The sequence below is a fragment of the Eptatretus burgeri genome, chromosome 4 (genome assembly GCF_056783735.1).
Source record: "Eptatretus burgeri isolate ZD-2024b chromosome 4, Ebu_testis_v1, whole genome shotgun sequence".
Taxonomy (NCBI): domain Eukaryota; kingdom Metazoa; phylum Chordata; class Myxini; order Myxiniformes; family Myxinidae; genus Eptatretus; species Eptatretus burgeri.
In genome coordinates, this window is record NC_140964.1 from 48,940,230 (window position 1) to 48,966,862 (window position 26,633).

The following is a 26,633-nucleotide window of genomic DNA, read 5'->3' on the forward strand; positions in this document are numbered from 1 at the left end:
TGAACTCTGTGTCCTTTTCTCCTGACAAAGTGCAGAGTTTGCTGTCAAGCAGCGACTTATATTCTGCAACCGGTCCAGATGGCATCAGCCTACATGTCCTAAAAACCTGCTCCTCTGCTCTTGCTCACCCTCTCTCTGTCTGATTCACCCTCTCATTTGCTCAAGGTCATCTGCCATCTGCTGGGAAATCAGAAAACATCACCGCTCTGCATAAAAAAGGTACAAAAACAGGTCCCTGCAATTACATCCCAATCAGCCTTCTCCCAATCATCAGTAAGGTTAAGGAATCCATCATCGCTTCAACCATTATAAATCCATCCTATTCTCCAATGGCTTGATTTCCGATCATCAATTTGGTTTAAGACCAGGTCACTACCCTGGATATGCTGCTTCTGCTCTCCCAATAATGGATGGAGGTACTCCATGCCAGACATGAAATCAGAGCCATATCGTTAGACATATCACGTGCTTTTGACATGGTCTGGCACCCTGCCCTGCTCACCAAACTCTCTTACCATGATATCCAAGGCGATCTCCAGTCTCCACTCATGGCTCGCAGACTTCCTCTCCTGTCACAGCCAACGTGTGGCCCTAACAAATCCCATTCTTCCCTGCAGGCCTTCAAAACAGTTGTTCACCACCAACTCTTGTCTTCCTCCCCCCCCCCCCAATCCAAAACCTCAATCTTTTCTACCCCATTCATCCACCCCAAACCCACCTCCTTCAAATTCCCTGCTTTCCTTCCTGAAAGTCCCTGTGGTGTCCATCTTGTATATCCCATGTTCCCTGCCCCATCCCTCTCCCTTCCACAGATCTCCTAATGTCTCTGTTCCCCACTGTTTTGTTCTCCCCACTCCCACCCCTCCCGTCTCTTGCCGCCCTTGCTGTGCATTGTGTGTTCGCTCTCGTGCGAGCCTCGAGAATGTATACAAAAAAGCTCCTAATTTGAAAACTACAGCACTTACAAAAGCAATGAACACAGCGATTTGTATATATGATGAACACGCATTCGATAATATGAGTGAGGAAAGTGAAAAAAACCATTATATCGTGAAGAAATTGTTGCGACCTGTTCCAAGTCAATGCAGGATTGAGCAGGCCAAAAAACATGGCCGTTTCAGACCCCATTGAGGTAACCCAGGAATCGCCTTAAGACCCCAGAGACCGAGGTGGCCGAGGATCGCCTGATGAAGGATATATTAAATAAGGCCGTTAATTATCTTCAAAAGGGATGTTTTAATTAACCCAAACACACAATTTTCATGCCTGCGCTTTCACGGAGTTTTCTTAGTAAGCATGCAAAGTTTCAGTCTGATAGGTTTTATGGTTTTGGAGTTATGGAAGACACACACACACACACACACACACACACACACACACACACACACACACACACACACACACACACACACACACACTTATTAGTATAGATTATGTCACAATTCCCCAGAAAATGACGTGAAGTGACATTTTCACATGAAATCAAATGAGTGAAAAAAAAAAAAACATTTTCCTGTATGACTAATCAAATTTGATTTCCGATTGGACTGTCACTTTCCACCGGGATACCCCATTTTCAAAAATTTGTTCTGAAACAATCACAATGACTGAAAATGTGAACATTTAAAAATGTTTATATCTCAGAAACTGTGCTGGCGAACTCATTCAAAATTATTGTGTAACCCTCTTAAAAAACGAAATTATTTTGTGAAACCCTCTTAAAAACCCCAATCAGATCGCTAAAATAAAATGACGAGCGAGTTGAGGAATTCAGACAGGAGAAAAATGACGTCATTTATTCGAATTTCACGATGGAAAGAGCAAATGTAGAACTTATGATTTCTGAACATATCTATGCACATAACTATGTCAATAATGACCCGATCTGGAGATCACCAACAAACTGGGCATAGATGTAGTGTTGCCTGAACAGACAAAAATCACTAATTACCTTCGCAAACTTTGTTGCGAAGGTTGTTTTGATTGCTGTGTATTTATTTATTTATTTGTGAATATGTGTGTTTGTTTGTTAGTTTGTTTGTTATTCGCATAACTCCAAAAGTATTGAACTGAATCGCAGCAAATTTGGTGGGATGATTGGTTATTATCCGAGGACCATTTGATTAGATTTTGGGAGCGATCGGGTCAAAGGTCAAGGTCAAGGTCATGAAAAGGTCAAAATCGTCTTTTTACCATAGCGTGGTCAATTTGTATCCAATTTGCATGCAACTAATGCCAAAATGTTAAGAATTCAATGCCCCATCTTGTGATATGTGACATGACACAATGACGTAATAACCCTTATTAGCGGTTGGGAGTCAAAGGTCAGGGGGGTCACGACATTGCAAAATGTGCGGTTTTAGTCATAACGGTCAATTCTTATCTGATTTGCATGAAACAAACACCAAAATGTTGACTGTTCTGTTCCCCACACTCTAATACCAATTACAAAATTAAGAGTACAAAGGTCAAGGTCGAGGTCATGAAAAGGTCAAAATCGTCATTTTGCCATAGTGCGGTCGATTTTTTATCCAATTTGCATGCAACCAATGCCAAAATGTTGTGAATTCAATGCCCAATCTTGTGATTTACCATATGACACAGGAAATTTAATGTTTTTAAGCCATCATAACACATATGAGATGGCAGATGTGGTATGGGATTAAATACCCTCACAATCAACGGTTTCTTGGGGGGGGGGCAAAAAGTAGCGTTGGCGAAGGTATGCGCTCTACTGAGTGCCCGTTATAGTTCCTGGAATTAAAGGTCAAAGGCAATAACTTGAGAACAGAACGAAGTGAAGGTCACATCATTCCGAAAAGTGCTCAAAAAGATAATTATTTTGAAGTAATGTATTGTCGAGCCAAGGGGTTTAACCCCTACCTGGATGGATGGCCAAACTTCTCCATTGGAGGCCTACAACCAAGACTCTCGGAGATTAATATGCGCGTGGGAAAACAGTTAAGCGCTGCACCAGAACGGCACAAACACATGGACACAAGCAAATTGAATTAACTAAATAATAATTTCATAACAAGAGTCAAATATGTACAATAACAATAATTCAAATTATAATAATGAACGAAAAACGTGAGGTAACCTAAATCTACATCTAATTGAGGCACCTCCACACAGACTTAAATATAGACAAGGGGAAAGTGAACCAAAGAAAAATCCTTCCTTGATTATGGTACTTAGCTTTGCCCAGAGATGGTCTTGAGGGAGGTTTGAATCGAGGAATTTCACAGATGTGCCCAACAAAATGGCACCAAGCTGCTTTCTCGCCGAAGGTACATCATACATGCCTTGTGTTGGCTTAATGGTTAGGGTGGCGGGCTTGGGATCCAAAGGTCCTGAGTGCAAATCCCGCTCAGCAGTTGAATTAATACCAGGTGAGGTTAACTCGGCATGTCATCCTTCCGAGGTCAGCAAAATGAGTGCCAGCATGCTGGTATATTGTGTGGAGTGGCGACCCATCCAGGATTGTGTCCACTTGCCAAGGAGACTGCAAAGGCAGCACCAACGCTCTGCACAAAGTATGGTCCCGATGGATGGATGGAAGATCGTACGTCAGGCAATTTGTGAGTGGTAATCAACACCAAGGCTCATCGACTCCATGCAGCTTCTTTTCATGAGCGAATATGCTGACCATTCCTCTCCTGCACCCGGTCTGTTCACAACGATGGCCCACACGACGAGACAATATCTGAGGCCACGTGAGGAGGCCAGGAGGCACGCTCTCCTTCCCTCCTCTGAATCGTATACACTTCATGGCTCATCAGAACCGTCAATGGCCAACTTTCTGCTTAGCACGTGAGCCAAATTCACACAGCACGAACATGAGAATTGTGCATCCTTCACCGTCCCGAGAGCAAAAGCGAGATCCTCTGTGTCCTCCGACTGACATCCTCTCTCTCTCTCGTCCGATTTGGTCTGCTGCCTCTTACGCCCTCTTCCTGTTCATGCATCCATGTCATGCCCATCAATCCTCTGCCTCTGGGGCGTGGCCTGCTCACATGAAGCCCAGGAAGGTGGGGCTTATGCCCGCTTGTAATCGTCTTCAGGACGGCGACCGGGTTGAGTGCGGGTCAGTGTCGCTGTCGCTGTTGTTGTTGTTGTTGTTGTTGTTGTTGTTGTTGTTGTTGTTGTAGTTGTTGTAGTAGTTGTAAAAAACCTAACTAAACAAAATAACTCACAGCGCACACACAAAATTCCCATTAGACATAAGGGATGGATTCTAACTACACACATACTTCTCGAAATAACAACTACGGGGACTCTGGCTGTTTGTGTGCACAAGGTTTCCAAATCCATAACAATATAATATGTTTGTGAAGTGCAACATGATGTCTTTTGATTAATCCCATCAGGTAAACGCATGGCCAGATTTAGACATGTGGTGGCCCCTGGGCAGCCTTCAGCAGTGGAGGCCCACCCTACCTCAGAATACTAAAAAGGTGACGAGACATATTTACAGTCATCCATAAAGTATATTTTTCAAGAACAAAGAATCTGAACTTCTATATAAAATGAATATCTTATATCGGTTATAGATGAATATCTTATATCTATTCCACTAACTGCCAACTACCATTCAGGCACTCACAAATACATTTTTCCTAACAATTTTTTTTCATGAAATATGTGGAGGCCCCCTGGTTGTGGAGGCCCCCTGGTTGTGGAGGCCCCTGGGCAACTACCCAGCTTGCCCATGCCTAAATCCGACCCTGGATAAACGATTGGCAGCTGGTAGGCACACATGGCTCGTGTTATTGGAAACATCTATATTGCACAATTGGACTTTGAAGATGCTTTGAAAATATTGCAAGCTGGTGTGGGTGGCCCCTCTTTGTGGGTGGCCCCCTGCGGCTGCGGGCTCCACGGTCGCCTATCAGAGGCCCTGTTGTCAAGTATTATATGAAAGTTTAGGGGTGATTTCTGGGAATGATATTCATCTGTTTTGAGACTCTGCTGCCTGATATACTTACTCGGTTTGGTATATTGTATGCAGGGAGAGGGATGCGGGAGGGGGGGAGCAGAGGGCAAAGGGAAATATGATCACACCATTGTATTCTTGGAGGCTTTTCACCTGCAGTTTGTTTGTGATGAGCACACCCAACTCTCATGTTCCACGTTGCTCTTTGTCACTCCCTTCGCAAGAACCTCCCTTTCCCACATCACCCCACCGTCTCATCCCAACTCACTGTTTAAATGTATTCTAACACTGTGATAGTAATGCACAAGTACGTTTGAATAAAACAAATGCTTGGAATTATGAGCAGTAATTGTGAGAAAGGCAGATTAACTTTTTAAACTTTGTATATAATACTTTGGCCAGGTACACGATAACAGAATATCCACCCGACACGTTCCATGGCCGATTTCCAAACCACCCGAGGGTGATGGGAAATTGGTGTGACAAGAAAAACAGTTTGTGCATTGTTCCAAAGTACAGTGGTACCTGTCTGGATGCAAAGGTTTCCTTCAAACTCAGCACAAACAAAACTTTATTTACAACCACAAAAAGTTCCAAAACTTTTATTGGAGCCTTCTGTGACATTCTCAAACATTGTTGTTGCAAAGCTAAAGTTTTATTTTGATATTGGTTGTTATTTGTTGTCCTGCGGATATATTAAATTAATTATCATGTGTAATAATATGAAAGGACAGCAATCATGAATGTGCATACAGGTCAACTGTCACGAGCTGCAAAAAGGTGCAGCAGCTTTGTACCATCGAGTCTCATTCGATTCCAAATCCGACATCTTGGTGCTCTGCAGACAGAGTTCCATGGTCAGGTTGTCTGCGACTAAACCGTCTCCTCCACCAGGTTTCCTGGTGAGGAGGGTGTTTGGATATGGACAATCAGCAGGAGTAAAAAGAAAACCTGCAAAGGGCAGAGGAGCTCCTTGTGAGGTCAGGTCAGGTATGGGAGCATATGCCAGAACAGCGCGTCGCTGCGTCCACTTTCCGCCGGTACTCCAGGGGCCTCCATCTGGCCATCCCCCAGGCAGATGCCAGGCCCATCCCCATCTCCTTGAGATGATGGTCAACCTGCTGCAACCACGCAGCACGTGGTCGGCCCACTGGCCTCCTCCACACACGAGACTCCCCCACTGAGAGAATCTGGTGAGCAAGATCAGCGTCAGGAAAACGAGCCACATGTCCATACAGCCGCAACTGACGCTCACGGACTATGCAGGTAACAAATCTCATCCGAGTCTCTCTCAGCAACCGCTCGTTGGACAAAAAATCCGACCAGCGAAAGCCAAGGATTCTCTGAAGAGACCTGGTACCAAAGGAATTAAGTCTCCGTCTCAGAACCTTGGTCAGAGTCCAAGTCTCGTATCCATAGAGCAAGACTGGAAGTACCAAGGACCTGAAAACTCGGACTTTCGTCCTCCCGCACAGGTACTGGCAGCGCCACACCCCATGATCCAGTGAATCCATGACTCCCCAGGCCCGACCCAGTCGTCTATTGACCTCTGACTCACAGCCAGCAGAGACATGAATATCACTGCCAAGGAAAGTGAATCTCTCCACGACCTCAACATCCTCACCACAAACAGACACAGACAGGACAGCAGCATCCAAGATGTCACCGAAAGCCTGGATCTTAGTTTTGACCCAAGAAACCCCTAATCGCAGTGGCTCTGACTCCTCATTCAGCACCTCGAGGGCCCCCAAAAGAATATGTAAAGTCTCCACAAAGATGACTGCATCATCTGCAAAATCAAGGTCCGAGATCTTGACATGCCCAAACGATGCACCGCAGCTTGATCTCTCCGACATCCTCCCTAAAATCCAGTCCATACAAGTGCTGAAAAGTGTGGGGGCCAGTACACACCCCTGACGAACTCCAGTAACAACTGGAAATAAGTCAGAGATGGTACCACCACACTTCACAGCACTCTCAGTACCAGAGTAGAGTTCAGACATCAGATCGATCAGTTTTGGTGGCACCCCACGAAGACCAAGAATCCTCCAGAGGACATCCCGATTCACTGAATCAAACGCTTTACAGAGATCAACATAGGCTGCAAGCAGCCCCTGCCGAAACTCTCGTCTGCGTTCGGTGAGGACACGAAGGGCAAGGATACGGTCAATCGTTGACCTCTTTGGTGTAAAGCCTGACTGCTCTGGACGCTGGTGCTCAAGCAGATGGTGGCGAACCCTATCAAGAATTATCCGAGCAAAGACCTTGCCCGGCACTGAGAGCAGCATCACCCCTCAGTAGTTGTTGCAGTCTTGGCGATCACCCTTCCCTTTCCAGAGAGGAACAACAAGGCCCCTCTTCCAGTCAGTTGGGATGATGCCTGTATTCCAGGCAGAGCACAAAACTGCATGCAATGACACGAGTGCAGCATTTCCACCAGCTTTGAGAAGTTCAGCATGGATGCCACAGATCCCTGGAGCTTTGCCCCTTTTCAACCGGTTCACCGCAGCCCGTGTTTCCATAAGCGAAGGTGGACCACAGTTGATTTGAGGGTCAGCAACAGGGATTGTAACACCCTTGACGTCCAACTCGACAGCGGGGGGATCAGCCCGGTACAACCGCCCTAAGTAACCGGCCCAGCAGGCCTTCACTTCAGACTCCTCTGTCAAGAGCCTACCACTCTCTGCTCTAACTGCAGTGCTCCGAGGGATGGGCTTGGATGAACGCAATGCGCGAATTCCCCTGTAAGCGGGTCGAGAATCACATGTCCACAGGTGATGCTCTACCCCCTCACAGATTCCTTGCACATAGGCCTCCTTGTCCAGCTTCAGTGGACGTACAGTTTTGCGCCTCAGCTCCCTGAACAGCTCAGCTCTGCCATTCAGCCTGGCCCTGCGACTCTGGTCAATGGTATCCAGTGTCCCTTGAGAGACAAAATTCTTCTTTGCCCTGCGGTGGGTTCCAAGACATCCACCGGCAATATCAAGACGGTGGTCTTGAAGGCACTCCACAACTCTTCAGGACCCCCCAAAGCACCCAGACCCCCCAAGTGTCCACTCAGCCTGTTCGCAAACTCCGCAGCTACTCTCTCATCCCTGCGCTTGCCAACATCCAGCCTCGGCTGGGATGGTGTCATTCTCCAGGATTTAAGGTGTAGATTTCGAGTTGCTACAACAAGCCTGTGGTCAGTATTGAGGAACTGAGCACTCCGGTAGACCCTGCAGTTCTGGATCATCCTCCAGCGACCATCAATGAGGACATGGTCAATCTCCTTTGCCACACCGCCAGCGTTGGAATACCAAGTCCAGCGATGAGCTTGTGGGCGCTGAAACCATAAACCAGCCACCCGAAGTCCATGACTTCTTGCAAAGTCAAGGAACTTAGTGCTATTCTGGTTCATAGTTCCTGACCCATGGGGACCAACACACACCTCATAACCATCCCTATCAGTTCCAGTCAATGCATTGAAATCCCCCAAGACGAGAAGTGTATCTCGTCTGGGGCACTGATCAACCACAGACTCGAGTGTGGCGTAGAATGCATCCTTCACGGTGAGATCACTCGCCTCAGTCGGAGCATAAACAGAGACCAGGGAAATGACACCGAAGGAGTGACGAATCCTTAATCTCATAATATGCTCGTTGACCGGTGTTACCTCAATTATTATTGGGGTCAGCTTATTGGACACAGCGACAGTAACTCCTTGTGTATGGTAACCATCAGAGCGACTAGACCAGCGACCAGCTCCTTGTGAGCCAACGGCCATACCATCCCTGACTTACTTCCAGTTGTTACTGGAGTTCGTCAGGGGTGTGTACTGGCCTCCACACTTTTCAGCATATGTATGGACTGGATTCTGGGGAGGATGTCAGATAGCTCAAGCTGGTGCATCATTTAGGAATGTCAACATCTCTGACCTTGATTTCGCAGATTATGCAGTCATCTTTGCAGAGACTCTCACTATCATTTGGGGGCCCTTGAGGTGCTGAACGAGGAGTTGGAGCCACTGGGATTACGGGTTTTCTGGGTCAAAACTAAGATCCAGGCTTTCAATGAAATCCTGGATGCTGCTGCCCCGTCTCGGCCTGTTTGTGGTGAGGATGTTGAGGTCGTGGAGAGATTCACTTACCTTGGCTGTGATATTCATGACTCTGCTGGCTTTGAGCCAGAGGTCAACAGACATCTGGGTCGGAACTGGGGAGTCATGGATTCATTGAATCATGGGGTGTGGCGCTGCCGGTACCTGTGCGGGAGGACGAAAGTGTGAGTTTTCAGGTCCTTGGTGCTTCCAGTCTTGCTCTATGGATGTGAGACTTGGACTCTGACCAGGGATCTGAGATGGAGACATTCCTTTGGCACCAGGTCTCTTCGGAGAACCCTTGGCTATCGCTGATCTGACTTTGTGTCCAACGAGCGGTTGCTGAGAGAGACTTAAATGAGATTTGTTCCCTGCATCGTCTGTGAGCTTCAGCTGTGGCTGTATGGACATGTGGCTTGTTTTCCTGATGCTGATCCTGCTCACCAGATTCTCTCAATGAGGGAGTCTCATGAGTGGAGGAGGCACTTGGGCCGACCACGTGCCTTGTGGTTGCAGCAGGTTGATCAGCATCTCAAGGAGATGGGGATGGGACAGGCATCTGCCTGGGGGATGGCCAGACGGAGGTCCCTGGAGTTCCGGCGGAAAGTGGACGCAGCGACGCGCTGCTCTGGTGCATGCTCCCATACCTTACCTGACCTGCAGACAGGACATTGCATGATTGAGTATGCCATGCTGCCCCTCGAAGCCTGGTGTTGGCTTTACGGTTAAGGTGGATGGCTTTAGATCTTAGTGTCTTGAATTTGAGCCGCTGTCTCTCTGTTGAACCAACACCAGGTGGGTTAACTCAGCCTGTCATTATACATTCTGAGGTCAGTGAAATGAGTACCAGCTTACTGGTAGCAGGGTAGCAGCATACGAGCACACTGGTAGCAGCACACGAGCCAACAGGAACTGTCCCTCGAAGGGGAAATTGGCAGCTGCTCCATCCGATAACAATCAAGAGTGTGTATTAAAGTAGCTTCAAAAAAGTAGAGCATTGTTTGGAAGTACGTTTGCAAAATACTCAGTCTCTGAAATGACAGGGGTCCACAGATAATTACCAGCCATGGAAACATTGACAACCAGAAGGGCACTCGGTGGAGCACATCCCTCCACCAAGCTGATTAGTTTACGTTTTGTATCCCACTGATAGGCTGGATTTGAATTCGGAGCTGAACTAAAATTTAAGCGGCTTCTTTTTGTCTTCGAACCAACTCATCCACAAAGTTTTGTCCGAATCCGTCCATAACTTTTTGATATGTCATGCTATAGTCGTTTTTCGCCCGATCTCCCAATGGTGAAAAATCACTTCAAAAATTCCCGGATCCAGATCCAGATCCGGATCTTCACCAAAATCTAAACATACCATCCTTGTCACATACCCCAGCTCTCCACCAAATTTTGTCCGAATCCGTCCGCAACTTTTTGAGATTTCTTTTCACATCCAAACAGACAGACAGACAGAGACATACAGACAAGGGTGAAAGCATAAGCTCCATCCACCTTCAGTGGAAAAGGTAACAAAACTGAGCATTTAACAATGCAGAGCATCACAGGGCTATACAATATATCGATTGCAGTGAATGTGAGAATGAACTACGACACTGGGTGGAGCACAAAACTCCACGAGACTAAACAGTATACCTGTTGTACTACACTGATGAGGCCGGATCTACATCCGGACCTTGACCAAAAGCTAATCGACATGTTCTTCTCAACTACCCAACTCATATACCTAGTTTTGTTATATTTCGGATACAACTTTTTTTGATATCATGTAATATATATCGTTTTTAGCCCCATCATCCAAATGGTGAAAAATCACTTTTAAAATCTGCATCCAGATCCGGATCTTCACCAAAATCGAATCAATTCGTTCTTGTCACACACCTGGACTGTCAACCAAGTTTCTAGAATCAATATTATAAAAAAAACACATTTGAGATGTACGTGGATGGTTGCAACTTGGTAGAACATTATCTGTTGGGTTCTTACGAAGTCTGAAACGATTACAAGGACTCGAATCTGCAGAATTATTTCAGCCTCCACCCTACTCCAAAATAACAATATTACGCGACATGAACATACATATCTGAGGTGTACAGTGATCCCCAGTTAAGGTAACGGTTCTTACGGTTGTTCAGTGCTGCTTTGCAATCGAATTACAACAGGTACTTCCAAAGTGAAAGAATGTAGTGGATTCATCATTAAATTATAATATTATCCTTTTCCACTATATCCAGTGCATTGGACCACACCTGCAACTTTGACAAATAGACAGATGGATTGACAACCTTCTGAACCAAATACCAAATAATTAATTTGGTAACTTTTTGGCTAAAGAACACCATCCAGTGAAGCTTCCAGTTGTTATGGAATGGAAAGGAAACCAGCTCGATTTTTATTCACAAACGTTTCTTGTTTCTTTTAAACCTCCAACCAGGAATTTGTGAAATAAATTGGTGAAAAGATCACTCCAGTTACGATGCGACCTCCAACCAGGATCTTGTTCACAGGATCGCTGTAACACCTGCGCTTTTAAATGGACAACTACAATTCCAGGACCTCAAATCCCCATCAAAGTTACTCATGATCACTTTGTCTGCAGCCTTTCAAACACTATTGGGTTGTATCACATGTACTCTTTGAAACAAACAACACATCAAGGAGACAAAGCGATGATCGGACGATGTCTTCAATTGACACTTATCTCTCTCTCTCTCTCTCTCTCTCTCTCTCTCTCTCTCTCTCTCTCTCTCTCTCTCTCTCTCTCTCTCTCTCTCTCTCTCTCTCTCTCTCTCTCTCTCTCTCTCTCTCTCTCTCTCTCTCTCTCTCTCTCTCTCTCTCTCTCTCTCTCTCTCTCTCTCTCTCTCTCTCTCTCTCTCTCTCTCTCTCTCTCTCTCTCTCTCTCTCTCTCTCTCTCTCTCTCTCTCTCTCTCTCTACCTTTCTCCTCACCTCCTCCCTCCTTTAATACCAATTATCTAACCAAATACTGGTTCTCGAATGATCTTCTGAAGGATCTGCACCTGAACCTGCAGAACAATGAGAGATTGGATAAAACCATCTTGAAGATTTCTGCAAGGGTTCACAAGTTGATTTCAAAGTTGGAGCTCCTCTCACAAATTTAAGGATTACTAACTCCACTCACTTTGCTCTGTTTTCTGCTCAATATATGAATGACTTGTTTGTAGCCTTTCACCGATTTTGAAAAATAAAGCTTTCCATCTCCTGAGATCCATTCTGGGTTGATCCCCAAAGGATGCTTGAACTGGCCGAGGTTTTGAACGTCGATCACAACATTTCAGACAGAGCTTATCTTGGAAGAACTTGTCTCTGCTAAAGAAAGTTATTCTTGTTTTGGAGTGAGTGATAATTGCAAAGACATTTGTGCAGAAAATCCTTTTGCACCTTGATAACCTGAAGTGCCTGGGCTTGGTGCCAGTTTGCTGTCAATTTTTGCTTCATCTTCCTTGTTTGAGATGACATTTTGACCTTTAATCTACTGAAGGCACAATTTATCTGAGAACTGCTCCTTATCAGAAATTTGAATCTGATTTCTGACATTTAGAGATTGAAAGACAAGTTCAAATTTAGTTTGTTAACATTCGTTTGTTATTTTACTCTCAAACTCTCCTGCACCATTGCATTGTTTTGACATTTATAATAAACGCACGAGATTAATGTATATGAGCTGTATATAATTAATACAGTACAATAAAATTATTTAATTCTCGCTCAATGACATGAAACCTTGTTTCTCCGCCACTCAACATTTAATGGATGGATTCGGACAAAACTTGATGGACAGGTCGGAAGTGTGATAAGTTGTTTCAATTGTGGTTCAGGTCCGAATCCAGATTGGACCTATCAGTGGAATACACAAGGTAAACTGGTCAGCATGATTGAGGAATGTGCTTGATCGAGTTCTGTTCTCGTTCCTCCATTTTATTACCTTCATCGTACTTTCTTCCTGTTTTCATTTTGCATTTCAATGTGAAGTGATTGTTTTTACTAGTGGTCGAATTATTTGATCCTCAAGTCCCATCAATGCATCGTTAGCAACGACAAAGAACTTCTATATCATCGGATTTCCGACACGTCAGTGTGTTCATCGTCCCTCAAATTGATGGTAATCTGGGTGTCCCATCTGCCAGCATTAGGTGGGGCTTGGTGGACGTTACAAATCAGATCTTGTCCTTCATCAAGAGCAGACGAGTTATCTCCGGCACACTGAACAAATAACAAATTCATACCTGGACTGCAGGTATCAGATGATCTGGTTTTGTTGGAGGTTTCTTTGTTTGCTATATTTGAGTGTGGTTGTTGTGTGGACACCAGCTTCTGCACTGTAAACTCACCTGAGCAGGTAGTTCGTATGTTTCATGTGGACTACCTCGTTCATTTAAGAAGATCAACCAAGTGCAGAATCGCATCGGATGTGACTCGAGCCGATGTTTTACCCGATATTTCGATATTGTATTTTAATATCAATGAACCAAATCAAGACAGGAGACAGATTCGTCACATGATAATAAATTTATTTGAATTGGTAATGCTTATATCCATTTAGGTCTCTTTCACCAAAACCAAACATAAAACCGCAATGAAACACAAAGAGCATCAATAAATCCACATTGCTTTCGTATTTTTGTTTGATGCCTTCTTATTTTCGGCATTGTTGACCACCATTCTTCATTGCGGTCAGGACGTCAATGAACTCTGTAAAAAAGAACAAAGATGGGGCATGTAAGTGAACGATGCCATTTTAAGTCGAGCATCTTCGTCGACACGTCACCATTCGGCATTGCAGTCGAGTGAAGATTGTGAAATACTTGTTGAACATGTTACATCACACAATTGAACAGCACATTAGATGTGTATGTGCTTCTACCCTGCAGGATAGACTCACCTTTCCTTGACACAATGTTGTCGCCATCTGCATCGAAGGCTTGAAGAAGACATTTCCAATCATCCTTACTCGCACCAAGTTTCTTTATGTCATCAATGGTTACCTTCCCATTGCCATCCTGAGGGCAGAGAATAATTGTTTAATTTTAATCCTTTTCACTGAATTCCCATCAGTGTGTATCACAGGGAGTTTGTTGTAGATCACACACATTTTATAATCTCTTTTTCGTCCGACTGTTCAATACATCCACTTTACTAACGCATGTTACCCCATGGTTTGTCGCTGCAGCCTGCATGGCATGTCTTATACACGGACATATTTCACGATTACAATGTCATGGAATATACAGATTCAGAGCAGGTAACCACTACATCTCTCATCAATGGCTAATTGTACCACATTTCATCCACCTGTACAGGTACAGGTTACAGCCAAAGCTGAGATTAGTTAAACAAAGTACACACTTGTCGAGTAACTTGGTTCAAGTGAAAACAAACCATGAGAAGAAAAAATAAACCTCGAAATTATAACAGAAGGAAGAACCATTCCCTTTATGGACATTGTGAGTCCTGTTATAATTCAAGGAGAGATGTTTGGATATGTGTGAATAATTTAAATAAAACAAAGCAACCAACCACGTCCAACATGTCGTATATTTTGTTGAGATCCTTTGAACATTGTCCCTGCACACAAAAACAAGAGGAGGTTTTGAAGAAATAGCACAAAGATAAAAAAAAACTTAGTTGTTTTTTAAAGAAAGTAACAACCAGATTCAGTGCAAGGTAGCATATGAGCAGGTTCTGGAGTTATACAAAGGAGTGGCTTGCCCTCTCACCGACATTGTGCTTGTCCTGTAGGTGTCTATGGGTCTTGTCCTTGTCCCGTGGGATTTTCAATCGGGGTCTGTGGGTCTTGTTTGCTCTGAGCTTCTTTATAAAGATTGCTGTCCCTCGAGTTAGGTGTGGTGAATTCCGTAGTTCTTTCCTCGGGCATTTCAGTATTGTTATTTTATTTGTCTGTTTTTGAGCAAGGTGCATTTCGGTGCTCCAGGCAAAATAGCTCTCCTGATTGGTGAGATCGCTTTTATGTTTTTTATCATTCCTCCCAACCCAAATAATAATTGAAGGAACCTGTTATTATGAGTGAGTTGCCCTTTGCCGACAATGTGCAGTAAGGTGTGTCCAGGTACCTTGGAGATATGCGTAGCCCTCCTCCTCGTCGGTCCTTTTGTTCAGTGGATATTCAGAACACGGATCAAGTCACCAGGATGGGGAAGGTGAACCTGGATGGGGACGGTGTGGGGCATATTGCCATTCCTTTCCAGATCGGGCCACCTCCCCCACCTTACTCCATGGATACACAAAATGACTGCTTTGGTTTGGTTACCCAGGCAGTTACGTTGTGGTAAATAAAAAGTTCACCATGAACACAATTATGGTGAAAATGAAGGATATTCCCAATGCTCTTGTCATTAATCTCTTTCTTTGATTTATTTTATCTCTGCTAATTTTACACTCATAATATCCACCGAAGAGGATCGATTACTAAACCCCACGAAGACACCTTTTAAATTCAAATTGTTATCGGGTTCTGCTCTGCTGATAAGTTTCATGAAGAATCAGACTGTGTGGCACTCTTACTTTTCACTATTTATTTCTGGTTTGATAGGTTTTAAATCGCCCATTCTCCTCCCTGGACCCCTTACCCCTAAATCGACTCATTTTCATTTTCCACAACACTTTCCAAGTACTTTTAATGTCTCCTAACTTATTTGCGACTGTATTTTGTGGAGTCTCGAGTGGGGCAGGGCCATGGACTCCTCTCCCGGTCCCGTATGGCTGTCGGGTCTCTGCAGCAAGCTGTCCTTGGCTGCTGTGCAGATATATCTCCCTTTCAGTGGTTCATGAGAGGTCACTGCACTTGATGGCGCCACACACAATAAATTAAATAATATCACAAGTTGGGCATATTGTCCATGAAAATGAAACAACATTCAAACAACTTCGACGTGGCCATGCTGTTGGGGATTTATTGCTTTCCATCTGCGTTTGTGATGATCACACCCAACTATAATGATCCAAGTTGCTCTCCTGTGTCACTCCCTTCACAAGTATTCCTCCACTCAACCCCACCCCCCCCATCTCCCACATCACCCCACCTTCTCACCGACAACTCACTCTTTATTCATTTCTAACACTGTGATAAGAATACACAACCTCGATCTAATGAAACACAAACACTTAGCATTATGAAGAACACCTGTGAGAAAACTGGGTGAACTTTATAAACTTTGTATACAATACTTTGACCAGGTACACCCTTACAGAAAATCCACCTGACACGTCCCATGGCCGAATTCCAAATGACCCAAGGGTGATGGCAGATTGGCATGACAAGAAAACCAATTTGTGCATTTTTACAAAATACAGTGCTACCTGTCTGTATGTGGAGGTTTCCTTAAAACTCGGCACAGATAAAACTTTATTTCCAACCACAAAAAGTTCCAAAACATTTATCGGAGACTTCTGTGACATTCTCAACCATTACTGTTGCAAAGATGAAGCTTTTATTTTATTTTGACATTGGTTGTTATTAGCCACCATTGGTCTTCCTCTGAAAACAGGGGCTTATGTATTTAGTCTCGATTGTGTGTGTGTGTGTGCGTGTGTGTGTGCGTGTGTTTCCACGTGAGAGCGTGTGCATCCGCAACCATATCTTGGACATATCTGGATCGATTTTATTCGTACTTGACACAAAGACAACACATGATCGTGTACATAATATGTACATCATTGTTATATGAGTATATATATATATATATATATATATATATATATATATATATATATATATATATATATATATATATATATATATATACATATAGATATATATATATATATATATATATATATATATATATATATATATATATATATATATATATATATATATATATATATATATATATATCGAAACATACGGAGTGTGACAAGCTCTCCCCTGATCCTCATTGGACACAATCCTCCACCAAAGCGTCACCTCCAACACAGAGGCCTCAGCCCAGTGACTCTGTCAAACAGACAAAGATCATATAGTCAACATTAGTTAAACATGAAGCAGAGCCACCGATCCGGAATTTCGGGCTTATTTGCACTCATCAAGATGGCACACCAATGATCACATTTGCTGACTGGCAACCATTTAAGTTGTAAAAAACCGATGTTGAACACGTCCTCAACCATTTCAGTTGTAAAAAACCGATGTTGAACACGTCCTCAACCATTTCACGGACATGCATGGTCCAATTTTGTTCAAACTTGGTACACATACAGCACATGATGGCAAACACTTACACCTGCCCTCATTTTGCGATCTGATCAAAGATGGCTGACTGGTAGACTGTCGGCCATTTTAGTTGTACAACAGTATGGACTGGCCCTTTAACTCCAAACAACAAAATTACTAAAATAACAGGGGCTCTGACATCGTATATCTTTTTTTCCTTGTTTTATTCAAATTGAATTATATACTTGAACCTGTTGAATACAGATCACTTTTTGGCACTTTCAAAAACCTTTTTGTGTCGCAGTACTTGGACAAAATATTACAGCATTTTACATCATCTCAACCAATCAAATTTGGTGCTTGCAGACCGTGCCCATTCTCTTTTCTCAAGACTGCGTGGGGGTAAGGTGTTCTGTATGAACTCTCTTGCTTCAACAGATATTAATCTCCAAATTAAGCCTGGTGTGATCTTCATGGTTAAGGTGGTTGGCTTAAGATGTTGAGGTCTTAAGTTTGAACCCCTGTCTTTCTGTTGAAATAACATCAAGTGTGTTGACTCAGTCTGTCATTCTTCTGAGGTTGCAATAAAGAGTACCAGCTTGCTGGTAAGATCAGAAAAAAAGAAGAGACTCTGCATCAGAAAATGATGCAATCAGCATTCTGAAGGCTGCATACAAAATTACAACACTTTCCAAATTTGCAGTTTTTGAATTTTATAATGTCTTCACATGAAATGGTGTGAACTGAATTGGATAATTGGGATAAACAGGAATTTTTCAGTTTTCATGAATTATTAAAATGTGAGCCTTAATATATGTTTGTACTAACTAGTGCACGTGACATGTACATCAGTGAATCCTATAATTCCTGCTATGATGTTGAAGCATACATGGAAGCATGGGAGATCCCTTTTGATTTCATGATTTCTCTGCATCATGCTATGACTGCACATGTCTTGTATGAATGTGCATAAGTGAACTAAATTTAACGAAAGTGTCAAAGAGGGCGACATTTCCCTTGAATCAAGTCTCTCCTTCACCCCTCCTCCTTTATCCTTACTGGGTGTGCCTCTCGTCGCTTCGTTTATGGACTTAATCCAAAGATATCATGTTGTTCTTCACAAATTAAGGTACTGGCAGCAGAAAAAGTAGATAAGTTTAAATTAGAATTGGATAGGTACCTGGAAGTAATGGAGATAGATGGGTATGGGATGTTGACAGGACTTTTGGGTAGTTTGAGTATTGATTGGTGATTGTGTGCATGTGTTGGAAGTGCTGTTGGTGGGGGTCTTGTCAAGGGGTGTTGTGTGGTTCATGTTGTATGTTTTTACTCAAGCCCATGCCGCCTTCCCTGAGGGGAGGAAGAAAAGGAAAAATTTTTTTTTACAAAAACTACAAAAAGTTAACAAAATAAAAACATTTTTAATTAATTCATTTTAATTTTTTTTGCATTTTCTTCCTTGGATCTTGTGTAGATAAATTAGTATGTTGTTCGCGCAGGCATGATGGGCTGAGTGGCCTCCACCTGTGTTAGATTTCCCTGTATAAAATATTGCATGTCCATCTGTGAGTGTCAATGAGGACATAAAATGATGTAGAACACATGGAAAAAGGATATTCACTGACACGTAATTGATGCATGTTGTCCTACATGTGGTTGTTGTTACCTCCACCACTGAGGTGAATAGAGGTTTTGTTTTCACATCTGTCTTTTTGTCTGTTTGTTTGAGAACAAAATATCTCAAAAAGTTGTGGACGGATTTGGACGAAATTTTGGTGGAGAGCTTAGGAATGTGACAAGGATGAAATGTTAATATTTTGATGAAGGTCTGAATCTGGATATGGATCCGAGAATTATAAAATAAAATTTTCACCATTGAGATATTGGATCAAAAATGACGTATTGCAGGATTTCTCAAAAACTTGTGGACAGGTTCTGATTAAACTTGGTGGGCAGGTTGGGTCTGTAACAAGGAAGAATTGTTTCAATTTTGGTGAAGATCTGAATCCTGATCCGATAATTTTTTATCGTGATTTTTCACCATTGAGTGACCGGGTTAAAACGATATATAGCATGACATCTCAAAGGTTATGGCTAGATTCGGTCGAAACTTGGTGGAGGAGTTGGTTCGGTGACAAGAACAAGCCGATTAAATTTTAGTCCAGGTCCGGATCCAGATCCGGCCTATCAGTGTGATACAAAACGTAAACTAATCAGCCTGGTGGAGGGAGGTATGCGCTCTACCGAGTGCCCTTCTAGTTTGAATTGCAATTTTCATGAAACCCAGAACACAAGCTTCATAGTTTATTCAATATACTATAGCTGTTATTATGAAATGGTTTTCTTCATTTGTTATTAGATTCACCAGGTACAATATGTAGACTTTTGTAGTGTAGTTCGTAACGTATATTTAGTTACATGGTCAGGTCAGGTATGGGAGCATGTGCCAGAACAGCACGGCGCTGCGTCCACTTTCCAGCGGTACTCCAGGGGCCTCCGTCTGGCCATCCCCCAGGCAGATGCCAGGCCCATCTCCATCTCCTTGAGATGATGGTCAACCTGCTGCATGCACGAGTCACGTGGTCGGCCCATTGGCCTCCTCCACTCCCTCGCTGAGAGAGTCTGGTGAGCAGGATCAGCGTCAGGAAAACGAGCCACATGTCCATACAGCCGCAACTGACGCTCACGGACTATGCAGGTAACAAATCTCATCCGAGTCTCTCTCAGCAACCGCTCGTTGGACACAAAGTCCGACCAGCGATAGCAAAGGATTCTCCGAAGAGACCTGGTACCAAAGGAATCAAGTCTCCCTCTCAGATTCTTGGTCAGAGTCCAAGTCTCGCGTCCAGAGAGCAAGACTGGAAGCACCAAGGACCTGAAGACTCAGACTTTCATCCTGCCGCACAGGTACCGGCAGAGCCACACCCCAAGATCCAGTGAATCCATGACTCCCCAGGCCCGACCCAGACGTCCATTGACCTCTGTCTCACAGCCAGCAGAGACATGAATATCACTGCCAAGGGAAGTGAATCTCTCCACGACCTCAACATCCTCACCACAAACAGACACAGACAGGACAGCAGCATCCAAGATGTCATGGAAAGCCTGGTTCTTAGTTTTGACCCAAGAAACCCGTAATCCCAGCGGCTCCGACTCCTCATTCAGCACCTCGAGGGCCCCCAAAAGGATATCTAAAGTCTCCGCAAAGATGAATGCATCATCTGCGAAATCAAGGACGGAGACCTTGACATTCACAAACGATGCACCACAGCTTGATCTCTCCGATATCCTCCCTAGAATCCAGTCCATACAAGTGCCGAAAAGTGTGGGGGCCAGTTCACACCCCTGACGAACTCCAGTAACAACTGAAAATAAGTCAGACATGGTACCACCACATTTCACAGCACTCTCAGTACCAGAGTAGAGTTCAGACATCAGATCGATCAGTTTTGGTGGCACCCGATGAAGACCAAGAATCCTCCAGAGGGCATTCCGATTCACTGAATCGAACACTTTACAGAGATCAACATAGGCTGCAAGCAGCCCCTGCCGAAACTCTCATCTGCGTTTGGTGAGGACCCGAAGAGCAAGGATACGGTCAATCGTTGACCACTTTGGTGTAAAGCCTGACTGCTCTGGACGCTGGTGCTCAAGCAGATGGTGGCAAACCCTATCAAGAATTATCTGAGCAAAGACCTTGCCCGGCACTGAGAGCAGCATCACCCCTCGGTAGTTGTTGCAGTCTTGGCGATCACCCTTCCCTTTCCAGAGAGGGACAACAAGGCCCCTCTTCCAATCAGTTGGGATGATGCCTGTGTTCCAGGCAGAGTAGAAAACTGCATTCAACGACACGAGTGCAGCATTTCCACCAGCCTTGAGAAGTTCAGCATGGATGCCACAGATCCCTGGAGCTTTACCCCGTTTCAATCGGTTCACCGCAGCCCCTGTTTCCACAAGCGAAGGTGGACCACAGTCGTTTGGAGGGTCAGCAACAGGGATTGTAACACCCTTGACGTCCAACTCGACAGCTGGTGGATCAGCCCGGTACAACCGCTCAAAGTAACCGGCCCAGCGGGCCTCCGCTTCAGTCTCCTCTGTCAAGAGCCTACCACTGTCTGCTCTAACTGCAGTGCTCCAAGGGATGGGCTTGGATGAAAGCAATACGCGAATTCCCCTGTAAGCGGGACGAGAATCACCTGTCCACAGGTGATGCTCTACCCCTCACAGATTCCTTGCACATAGGCCACCTTGTCCACCCTTAGTGCACGTACAGTTTTGCGCCTCAGCTTACTTAATAGCTCAGCTCTGCCATTCAGCCTGGCCCTGCGACTCTGGTCAATGGTATCCAGTGTCCCTTGAGAGACAAAATTCTTCTTTGCCCTCCGGTGAGTTCCAAGACATCCACCAGCAACATCAAGGATGGTGGTCTTGAAGGCACTCCACAACTTTTCAGGACCCCCCAAAGCACCCAGATTGCTCAAATATCCACTCAGCCTGTTCGTAAACTCCTCAGCTACCCTCTCATCCCTGAGCTTGCCAACATCCAGCCTAGGCTGGGATGGTACCATTCTCCAGGATTTAAAGTGCAGCTTTAGAATTGCTGCAACAAGCCGGTGGTCAGTATTGAGGAACTGAGCACTCCGGTAGACCCTGCAGTTCTGGATCATCCTAGAGCGACAATCAACAAGGACATGGTCAATCTCCTTTGCCACACCGCCAGCGTTGGAATACCAAGTCCAGCGATGAGCTTGTGGGCGCTGAAACCATGAACCAGCCACGCTAAGTCCATGACTTCTTGCAACGTCAAGGAACTTTGTGCTATTCTGGTTCATAGTTCCTGACCCATGGTGACAAACACGTCTCATTACCATCTCTTTCAGTTCCAGGCGATGCCTTGAAATCCCCCAAGACTAGAAGTGTATCTCTTCTGGGGCACTGATCATGGTACCGAAGTTTATAGTGTTCCTTGTGAAAAAACAAAGATGAACAGTAACAATTTACATTGTTTTTTTGAGACAACATGCCTGCTGGTATATATGGAAGCTTAAGCATGTTTGTCCTTGTGTTTGTTTCATAATATCAGGTCAGATATTTTATTATTAGGATCCGATATGGAAAAATTTCCATCTCCTTGATTGTATGCAGAAATAAAATTATTACTAAATGCATCAAAACAAGTTCTCATGTTCAAGTTGGATGTGTGACAAGTTGTTTCAATTGTGGTTCAGGTCCGAATCCAGATCCGACCTATCAGTGGAATACACAACGTAAACTGGTCAGCATGATTGAGGAATGTGCTTGATCGAGTTCTGTTCTCGTTCCTCCATTTTATTACCTTCGTTGTACTTTCTTCCTGTTTTCATTTTGCATTTCAATGTGAAGTGATTGTTCTTTTTATTAGTGGTCGAATTAGTTGATCCTCAAGTCCCATCAATGCATCGTTAGCAACGACAAAGAACGTCTGTATCATCGGATTTGCGACACGTCAAATTGACATCGTCATGCATCGTCCCTCAAATTGACGTTAAGCTGGGTATCCCGTCTGCCAGCATTAGGTGGGGCTTGGTGGACGTTACAAATCCCATCTTGTCCTTCATCAAGAGCAGACGAGTTATCTCCGGCACACTGAACAAATAACAAATTCATACCTGGACTGCAGGTATCAGATGATCTGGTTTCGTTGGAGGTTTCTTTGTTTGCTATATTTGAGTGTGGTTGTTGTGTGGACACCAGCTTCTGCACTGTAAACTCACCTGAGCAGGTAGTTCATATGTTTCATGTGGACTACCTCGTTCATTTAAGAAGATCAACCAAGTGCAGAATCGCATCGGATGTGACTCGAGCCGATGTTTTACCCGATATTTCGATATTGTATTTTAACATCAATGAACCAAATCAAGACAGGAGACAGATTCGTCACATGATAATAAATTTATTTGAATTGGTAATGCTTATATCCATTTAGGTCTCTTTCACCAAAACCAAACATAAAACCCCAATGAAACACAAAGAGCATCAATAAATCCACATTGCTTTCGTATTTTTGTTTGATGCCTTCTTATCTTCGGCATTGTTGACCACCTTTCTTCATTGCGGTCATGACCTCAATGAACTCTGTAAAAAAGAACAAAGATGGGGCATGTAAGTGAAAGATGCCATTTTAAGTCGAGCATCTTCGTCGACACGTCACCATTCGGCTTTGCAGTCGAGTGAAGATTGTGAAATACTTGTTGAACATGTTACATCACACAATTGAACAGCACATTAGATGTGTATGTGCTTCTACCCTGCAGGATAGACTCACCTTTCCTTGACACAATGTTGTCGCCATCTGCATCGAAGGCTTGAAGAAGACATTTCCAATCATCCTTACTCGCACCAAGTTTCTTTATGTCATCAATGGTTACCTTCCCATTGCCATCCTGAGGGCAGAGAATAATTGTTTAATTTTAATCCTTTTCACTGAATTCCCATCAGTGTGTATCACAGGGAGTTTGTTGTAGATCACACACATTTTATAATCTCTTTTTCGTCCGACTGTTCAATACATCCACTTTACTAACGCATGTTACCCCATGGTTTGTCGCTGCAGCCTGCATGGCATGTCTTATACACGGACATATTTCACGATTACAATGTCATGCAATATACAGATTCAGAGCAGGTAACCACTACATCTCTCATCAATGGCTAATTGTACCACATTTCATCCACCTGTACAGGTACAGGTTACAGCCAAAGCTGAGATTAATTAAACAAAGTACACACTTGTCGAGTAACTTGGTTCAAGTGAAAACACGCAATGAGAAGAAAAAAAATAAACCTCAAAATTATAACAGAAGGAAGAACCATTCCCTTTATGGACATTGTGAGTCCTGTTATAATACAAGGAGAGATGTAAGGATATGTGTGAATAATTTAAATAAAACAAAGCAACCAACCGCGTCCAACATGTCGTATATCTCGTTGAGATCCTTTGAACATTGTCCCTGCACACAAAAACAAGACGAGGTTTTGAAGAAATAGCACAAAGATAAACAAACTTCGTTGTTTTTTAAAGAAAGTAACAACCAGATACAGTACAAGCTAGCATATGAGCAGGTTCTGGAGTTATAGAAAGGAGTGGCTTGCCCTCTCACCGACATCGTGCTTGTCCTGTAGGTGTCTATGGGTCTTGTCCTTGTCCCGTGGGATTTTCAATCGGCGTCTGTGGGTCTTGTCTGCTCTGAGCTTCTTTATAAAGGTTGCCCTCCCTCGAGTTGGGTGTGGTGAATTCTGTGGTTCTTTCCTCGGGCATTTCACATTTGTTATTTTATTTATGTTTTTGAGCAAGGTGGATTTATTTGCTCCAGGCACAATAGCTGTCATGATTGGTGAGATCGCTTTTATGTTTTATTATCACTCCTCCCAAACAAAATAATAATTCAAGAAACCTGTTATTATGAGTGATTTGCCCTTTGACAACAATGTGCAGTAAGGTGTGTTCAGGTACCTCCTTGGAGATATGCGTAGCCCTCCTTCTTGTCGGTCCTTTTGTTCAGTGGATATTCAGAACACGGATCAAGTCACCAGGATGGGGAAGGTGAACCTGGGTGGGGAGGGCGTGGGGCATATTGCCATTCCTTTCCAGATCGGGCCACCTCCCCCACCTTACTCCATGGATACACAAAATGACTGCTTTGGTTTGGTTACCCAGGCAGTTACGTTGTGGTAAATAAAAGGTTCACCATGAACACAATTATGTTGAAAATGAAGGATATTCCCAATGCTTCTGTCATTAATCTTTCTTTGAATTATTTTATCTCTGCTAATTTTAAGGCCCAATCACACCTTGACGTTTTAGCCAGCAATGGCAACGTATTAAAATGTATGTAAAACGCTGGCTTACGTTGAACTTTTGATGTTTTTTTTAAAAGATTCGGACGTATTCATAACGACTTGGTCTTATGCATAACGTATTAGTAACGGACACAGAACGTTTCGTTGTGTTATAGATAACTTGTACCAACGAATGCTGAACCTGTTGTCGGCCTTCACAACCTATGCCCAACGATAGTCTAACTTAGGCACAGCGCACTGCACGTATTGCCGACGATGACGTGGCGTAGGTTATGAAAAGGCTGCCACACAACGATTCAAATCATAACCGCCGCAGAAATGGAAGTGTCAACATCGCAGTCACACCTTGGCGATCTTGCCAGCGTATGCCAGCCTCTGAAAAATGCGTCTAAAACGCTGGCGCACGTCGAATACGGTATGGGTAAGTTTGGTATGCGTGAATAGAACGCTAAAGTACGCTATCATACGTCGTATTAAGTGGAGTACGTCTTGTAATTTTGAACATGTTGAAAATTTTACGACGTACTTGCCGTATGACACACGCTCCGCATGCGATGGGAATAAGTTGTACGCACGATATGCGATCGTTGACACACATCGACACACGTTACTTGTAAGGTGCTCATAAGTCAAAACACGTCAAGGTAATGGTTCACGTCAGTGTTCCAGACTCCCGGTTTTTTTTTCTTCGGTATGACGGTGTTCAGTGTCCAGTGCGGTTATGATTTAAATCGTTGAGCGGCAGCCTATTAATTATATTATTTTATAACTGCACTAGAAATCGAAGTGTCAAAATCACCATCATACCGAAGGAAGGAAGAAAAAAAAAACCTAAAAAAAAAAAAAACAGGGAGTCTGGAACACTGACGCTAACCATTACCTTGATGTGTTTCGACTTATGAGCACCTTACAAGTAACGTGTGTCGATGTGTGTCACCGATCGCGTAACGTGAGTAAAACACGTAACTCATAGGTTAGAAGTAAGTTTCGGGTACACTAAACATTACCTCGATGTGTTTCGACTGATGAGTAACTCACAAGTAACGTGTGTCGACGTGTGTCAACGATCGCGTGACGTGCCTACAACTTATGGCCAGCGTTATGCGGAACGTGTGAGTCATACGCTGGCATAAGTCTTAAAATTTCAAGCATGGAAAATTTGAGGACAACCGAAAAGTACAACGTTTAAAGCCAGCGTACAACGACGTATGGCAGTGTTTTTCAGCGTGCTCTCAATGTTATCAAAACTTCCGCATAACGTATTAAACGTGTACCAGCGTTTTAGACAAATTTTCCAAAAATCGGCATAAGCTGGCTAAAACCTCAAGTGTGACTGGGCCTTTACACTCATAATATCCACCGAAGAGGATCGATTACTAAACCCCACGAAGACACCTTTTAAATTCAAATTGTTATTGGGTTCTGCTCTGCTGGTAAAGGCCCAGTCACACCTTGACGTTTTTGCCAGGAATGGCAACGTATAAAAATGCACGTAAAACATTGGCGTACGCTGAAGTTTTGAGGTTTTTTTTTTTTAAGTTTTGGTCGTATTCATAACGTGTTGGTCGTATGCATAACATAT

General features: G+C 43.8%; 3 protein-coding genes and 1 long non-coding RNA gene across 12 annotated transcripts in view; 1 reads left to right on the plus strand and 3 right to left on the minus strand.

Moving 5' to 3' along the window:
* LOC147027994 (testis-specific expressed protein 55-like) overlaps nucleotides 1-1,132 on the minus strand; it is a 79,666-nt gene extending 78,534 nt beyond the window's left edge. Inside the window, exon 1 of the transcript XR_015057368.1 lies at nucleotides 1,070-1,132. The gene's annotated coding sequence lies outside the window, so the exon portion shown is untranslated. The remainder of the gene's footprint in view (nucleotides 1-1,069) is intronic.
* Nucleotides 1,133-13,532: 12,400 nt separating this feature from the next.
* On the minus strand, nucleotides 13,533-14,917 carry LOC147027996 (calcium-binding protein LPS1-beta-like). The gene is made up of 4 exons (XM_085877913.1): nucleotides 14,760-14,917; nucleotides 14,560-14,607; nucleotides 13,925-14,042; nucleotides 13,533-13,734 (listed from the first exon to the last, which is right to left on the minus strand). The coding sequence occupies exons 1-4, from the start codon at nucleotides 14,763-14,765 to the stop codon at nucleotides 13,679-13,681; spliced, it is 228 nt and encodes a 75-aa protein (XP_085734039.1). The 5' UTR covers nucleotides 14,766-14,917; the 3' UTR covers nucleotides 13,533-13,678.
* An 8,207-nt stretch (nucleotides 14,918-23,124) lies between these two features.
* Nucleotides 23,125-26,633, minus strand: part of LOC147027997 (uncharacterized) — an 89,029-nt gene continuing 85,520 nt past the window's right edge. For 7 of the 9 annotated variants that reach the window (XR_015057376.1, XR_015057375.1, XR_015057379.1 and 4 more), the window contains 5 exons: nucleotides 24,705-24,800; nucleotides 24,352-24,495; nucleotides 24,154-24,201; nucleotides 23,517-23,634; nucleotides 23,125-23,326 (listed from right to left, as the gene is read on the minus strand). Coding sequence is in view for 1 of the 9 variants with exons in the window: in XM_085877922.1 (XP_085734048.1) it covers nucleotides 23,271-23,326; nucleotides 23,517-23,634; nucleotides 24,154-24,201; nucleotides 24,352-24,357 (228 nt within the window). In the remaining 8 variants the exon portion in view is untranslated. Of the gene's footprint in view, nucleotides 23,327-23,516; nucleotides 23,635-24,153; nucleotides 24,202-24,351; nucleotides 24,501-24,704; nucleotides 24,801-26,633 lie in introns of those variants that run through there. The other 2 variants (XR_015057381.1, XM_085877922.1) reach the window with 2 other exon arrangements.
* LOC147027998 (uncharacterized) overlaps nucleotides 24,495-26,633 on the plus strand; it is a 9,542-nt gene continuing 7,403 nt past the window's right edge. Inside the window, exon 1 of the long non-coding RNA XR_015057382.1 lies at nucleotides 24,495-24,585. This is a non-coding gene — a long non-coding RNA (uncharacterized LOC147027998). The remainder of the gene's footprint in view (nucleotides 24,586-26,633) is intronic.